Source organism: Carlito syrichta, unplaced genomic scaffold, assembly GCF_000164805.1.
Source record: "Carlito syrichta isolate Samal-C Ts95f unplaced genomic scaffold, Tarsius_syrichta-2.0.1 Scaffold315377, whole genome shotgun sequence".
Classification (NCBI taxonomy): domain Eukaryota; kingdom Metazoa; phylum Chordata; class Mammalia; order Primates; family Tarsiidae; genus Carlito; species Carlito syrichta.
In genome coordinates, this window is record NW_007259473.1 from 40,524 (window position 1) to 46,163 (window position 5,640).

The following is a 5,640-nucleotide window of genomic DNA, read 5'->3' on the forward strand; positions in this document are numbered from 1 at the left end:
TTTTTTTTTTTTTTTTTTTTTTGATGTATTGTAGAGATGAGGTCTCACCAAGTTGCCCCAGCTAGTCTTGAACCCGAGCTCAGGCCTTCGCCTCACAAAATGCCAAGATTACAGATGTGAACCACTGCACCCAGCTTAACAGATATTCTTGATGGAAAAGATTGAGGAAAAGCCACTGAAAAAATGAATGCATGCCGGTATGGTAGCTCACATCTGTAATCCCAGCACTTTGGGAGGCTGAGGCAAGAGGACTGTCTGAGCCCAGGTGTTGGAGACCAGCTTGGGCAACTTGGTGAGACCTCGTCTCTACAATTAATAAAAAAAATTAGCCAAGCGTGGTAGCACTTGCCTGTAGTTCTAGCTACTTGGAAGGCTGAGGTGCACAGATCGCCTGATCACAGCAGGTTGAGGCTGCAGGAGCTGTGTGTGCCACTGTACTCCAGAGCCTGGGCGACAGAGTGACACTCCAACTAAAAAAAAAAAATGCTAGTATACATCTCATTATAAAAACAATCAATCATAATACATCCTAACCAAAAATAAATATTAAAACCACATTGAAAAGTAAAACCCTAGGACTAGTTAGATACAATGCTACTTTCTTAACCAAAGAATTCATTGCACATATATACCTTTTATCTGTTTTTTAAAATCCCCAAAATATGCCTAAACCTTCCAAAATGTTTTAAATAACTGGTAAGTACTATGCTTTTTGCTTGTTCACGAGAGATTACTAAAAACGTAATAATGCAAGTGTATTGGCTGGGAGCCATCTTTGCAGTAAATGAAGACAGATTCTTCAAAACACTAAAATGTACCAACCTTAGTCAGGTTTTCTAAAATGTTCACTTTGAAATATGATATAATATTTGCTGGTAGCTGTCCAAGTCCATTAGCACCACATATAATGAGTTAAAAAGAGTATTTTCAGAGAAGTTAACGTCTTTTTTAAAAACGGTATTTAAAAGTTGTACAATTTTAAAAATTCGGTGTCTTGGGTCATGGATTTTGAAAGACACGCTTTTCATCTGGCTAAACTGAAGGATCCCCCCCGCCCCACCAAGGATTATAAGCATGAAGGTAGGAAAATAATCTGGGGGGAATACCTCTACACTTCAGCAAAGAATCTTGCTGATATCCATTATTGGGTTCAATTCCAAGGTCAGATTCTTTTTTTCTGTCAGAGCCCTCAATATATATTTACAGAAGGAAACAAAAATGATTTTGTGGGACAAATTAGCACATATTTTGTTTTTATTTATTTACTTATTTTTGAGTCAGAGTCTTACTCTGCCACCCAGGCTGGAATACAGTGGCACGCTCACAGCCACCGCAGCCTCAACCTGCTGGGCTCAGGCAATCCTTTCCGTCTCAGCCTTGCATGTAGCTGGAACCACAGGCACACGCCACCACACCCGGCTAATTTTTTATTTATTTATTGTAGAGACGAAGTCTCACCAAACTGCCCAGCTGGTCTTGAATCCCTGGGCTCAGGCAATCCTCTCGCCTTGGCCTCCCAAAGTGCTGAAATTATAGGCGTGAGCCACCGCACTTGGCCAAATTAGTACCTACTTTATATATGCAATCTGCAAATAATACAAGAATTCACCCAGATGGTTTTAAATGGTCTAGTGTACATCCTTTCTTCCAAGATGAAGCTCTGTAACAAATACCTGGCATCTCATACATCACTTGCTTTCATGACTTCATCTGTTGTAACTAGTGACACCATCACTCCGTGGACAACAGGGACTATACGATTTGAATCCTAACCTGTGAGGTAGGGAAGTGCATTGTATGATGGCCATTTCACACATGGAAAAATTGAAATAGAAGTACTTTTCCCAGAAATATGACAATCAGCGGTGAGACAGATGCTTCCCTTTAAATAAGTGAATAAAAATGCAAACAAGCCCTTCTCATATTTGTAAGGATCGAAAATAGTGATGAAAAGTTAGTTTTCCTCAAAAAAAAAAAAAAGGCCGGGCACAGAGGCTCACGCCTATAATCCCAGCATTTTGGGAGGTGAAGGCCAGAAGATTGCCTAAGTCCAGGAATTCGAGATCAGCCTGGGCAACTTGGCAAGCCCTTGTCTCTACAATAAATAAAAAAATTAGCCAGGCATGGTGGAACATGCCAGTAGTTCCAGCTGCTTAGAAGACTGAGATGGAAGGATCACCTGAGGCCAGCAGGTCAAGGCTGTGGTAGCCATGAGAGTGCCACTGCAATCCAGTCTGGGGCAACAGAGTAAGAAACTAACTCAAAAAAAAAAAAAGAAAGAAAGAAAAAGTTAGTTTTCAATATACATGTAAAATGCTTTTTACTGGTCTCTCTCACCACACAGGCACAAAAGAATACTGACATTTAAAATATAATGTGCTTTAGCAATACCTTTTCACTTTCCATTCAACCATGTACATGGCTCATTTTTTGGCCAAGATATTTTCACTCTACTATGATTTCCTAGGGCCCTTATTATCAGGCTGGCTTTGAATCTCCTCTCCCCTCTTTGAGGAGAGGCTGATGACTATGGTTCTTGGAGAAGTAATTCTGGGCCAGGTACAGTGGCTCACACCAGTAATCCCAGCACTTTGTGAGGCCAAAGTGGCAGGATCCCTTGAGCTCAGGTGTTCGAGACCAGCCTGGGCAACTTAGTGAGACCTTGTCTTTGCAAGAAATTTAAAAGTTAGCTTGGTGAGGTGGAGCACACCTATAGTTCCTCCACTCAGTAAGCTGAATCAGGAAAATCACCTGAGCCCAGAAGTTCAAAGCTGTGGCGAGCTATGATCAGGCCACTATACTCTAGCCTCGGTGACAGAGTGAGACCCCATCTCAAAAAATATGCAAAAAGTAAAAAAAAAAAAAAGAAAGATGGGGAGAGAGAAGTAATTCTGCAAGATGAATCCTATGTTATCTGTGATCATTTGTTGCTTGGAAGGTTTCCCTTCTCCTGAAAGAAGAAAAATACTCTCATTTTGTTTCTGGTGTTTCTTCTTCTGCAAATAAACCCATTGTACTATAATGCAGCCCATCAACTCACAATTCAACCAAGAATAGACAGTTCTTGCTATCTTTAAAGCAAGCTATTGAAATTATTTATATTTTATTTTCTTGGTTCTGGAGCTCATTTAAAAGCCAAATATCAATCGACAAGCTATGCAACTGGCGAACTAATGGTTACATAATATAAAGGTGTACTGAGAAATTAATCCACATATACAGGTCTGCTGATGCAAAAGGGAGATGGAGAGGGAAAAATACACTCCCGGTTTCCATACTTGTGCACTTAGTACCTACTTGCCTGGTTGAAGGAATTTGTGAATGGCTCTTTTAAGGGACTTGAGCAAGACTAGAAAACCACTCATGTTTCATTTCAAGATGAATATTTTGAATATCTGCTGAAATTGGGCAAAAGGCAATCTATTTTTTGAGTTACTACTGCTTAGGAGTGTAGCAACTATAAGTCACACATTCACAAAAGAGGCTCACCTTATTCATCATTTTAAACAACATAAAAGTGCACTGTAAAAAATGAGCTTTTAAAAATGGAATGGGATGCCAACCTATACACATGGTTGAATTATCAAAAGGAAATCAGACTTGGTGACATCAGAGGACATGAAAGAACTTAAGGTATATCATAAGTGCTCAATAAATGCACCTTCCTTCCCCAGAGCACTACAATCTCCACATGGCATTTTAGTGTTTCCTGAATGTCACCTGGCATTGCAATCCATGCTGCCTTCCTCCAGTCCAGCAGTGACTGCATTTCAGTGGCAGAGAGAGTTTTACAAACTTGGCTTATTCTCTGGCACTTCTGGGCTAGAATTGTACCTTGAAATTCTACCAATGAACAATCTTTTGTTACTGAGAAATGCCACCGATGTGTAAAATAATTCATTAAGCTGTTTTTTCCTCCCATGATCGGGAAAGTCACTGTAGAAGATTGTTTATTTTATTATCATCAGAGGCCATTTCATTAACCAGCTGCTCGATAGACAACTGGATAGCGTTCTTGACGAGAGAAGAGGCTGTTTCTATCAAGAGCGTTTCATACTGTTCTGAAGTCCTACCCTCAAAACCACCGTCATTAGTGAAAACCCCTACTTGCTCATTTTCCATTGAAATTAAGAATGGCTTAGGGACATTTTTAGACTTCTTAACATCAAACTCACTGACTTCAGTGTCTGTAATAATAATAGCAATTGGCTCCATTCTCTTGCTCTCTTCTGATTTGGGTTTCTCTGCAGTGATCCCATTTTCTTTAAAATCGGTTTCTGGGCTCGGTTCAGTCTCTTTCGGGCTCGGTTCAGTGTCTTTCAGCTCATTCTCTTCAGCTACAATCTCTTCAGGTTCGTCATCATACCAGTTCGGTCCACTTTCTAGGACACCGTTTCTGGCTGCTTCCACAGTTTGTTGATCTGGAATTACAGGTGAAGGAGGAGCCTCAGAAGCTACTGGCGGCGGGTGGTCTGTTTCTGAAGTTTCAAGCAGGCTTGCTTGCTGGGGTTGGACATCTTGTTTTTCCTCAATGGTTTCAATTTCCTTTTCAGGGATTAGAGTTCCTGTTTGAATAGCAGAATGCCCGTCATCTAATCCAAGTTCCACTGAGATCACTTTCTCTCCGGAAGTTGTACTGTTACTCAGGTGTGACTCACAGAGCTCATCACCATCCTTCCTCGAGACGCACTCATCCAGATTCTGGGTTGACTTAGCCTTTGTCGCCTGGTCATCCGACTCGGTCTGAGTTTGTGTGTCCAGATGTTCAGTCTCTCCCTGGACTCTGATACTGCAGTCTGAGTCTTCTATGATTTTAGAATGATGACTCCTTTTTGCCCCTCTCGAGAACCGTATGCAGGGAATCTTAAGCTTGGATCTGGTCTTTTTCCTAGAAAGATCGGCATCCTCAGCACTGACTCCGGGCTGCACTTCAGCCCCCAGCGGCTTTGGCGGCTTGGATGCATTGGCCCTTTTCCTGCGAGTTACGAGACGTTTGATGGAGGCCCAGGCCCCCCCTGGGGACTGTGGCTGGTCGGAAGCTCCTGCTTCTGGGGGCCGCTTCTTTGCCACGTGGGCAGCTTCAGAGGCAGTTTTGGGCTCCCGCGCCTGGGCCGCTTTCTTCCTTCTCTTGAAGCAGAGCTTGGATGCTCGGCCCTCCCGCCTGTCCTCCTGAGCCCTGCCTTCTGCTGCCCGCTTCTCATCCATATTTTCTACTTGGATTTCAGAAACTGTAGTCTCCATGTTTACACTGCACTCTTATTCTCCAGAAAACTATATCCTCTCTTCCCTAAGCAGAAAGACGGGCAGAAATGTCACACTCAGTAAAATGTCTTCCAGGTGTCTTCATGCTTTCACCTCAGCCACACAGTTGTTTTAGGTGGTTTCTCCAGCACACAAATGCCTGGTTTCCCTGTTGCTTGTCGTTTCTCTTTAATTTCTTCATGAAAGCCCTTTACTGGATAAATTTTTGCTTTATGTAAAGATCAACCTGATGAGAGAAAAGAGAGTGGTATTGCATTTGACAATGAGCCTGTTATTTTCTTTTTTCTTTTTTTTGAGTTGGAGTCTCACTCTGTCACCTAGACTGGAGTGCAGTGGCCGCTCCCGGCCACCGCAGCCTTGACCTGCTGGGCTCCGGCG

General features: G+C 42.4%; 1 protein-coding gene across 1 annotated transcript; it reads right to left on the reverse strand.

Annotated features, from left to right (window-relative positions):
* Positions 1-3,084: 3,084 nt before the first annotated feature.
* On the reverse strand, positions 3,085-5,475 carry AKAP5 (A-kinase anchoring protein 5). The gene has a single exon (XM_008072659.1). It carries the CDS (start codon positions 5,239-5,241, stop codon positions 3,934-3,936), a length of 1,308 nt encoding a protein of 435 aa, XP_008070850.1. The 5' UTR covers positions 5,242-5,475; the 3' UTR covers positions 3,085-3,933.
* Positions 5,476-5,640: the final 165 nt, after the last annotated feature.

Bases quoted from the DNA above. Each gene is read 5' to 3' on its own strand.
- AKAP5 (XM_008072659.1), bottom strand. From the start codon at position 5,241: ATGGAGACTACAGTTTCTGAAATCCAAGTAGAAAATATGGATGAGAAG.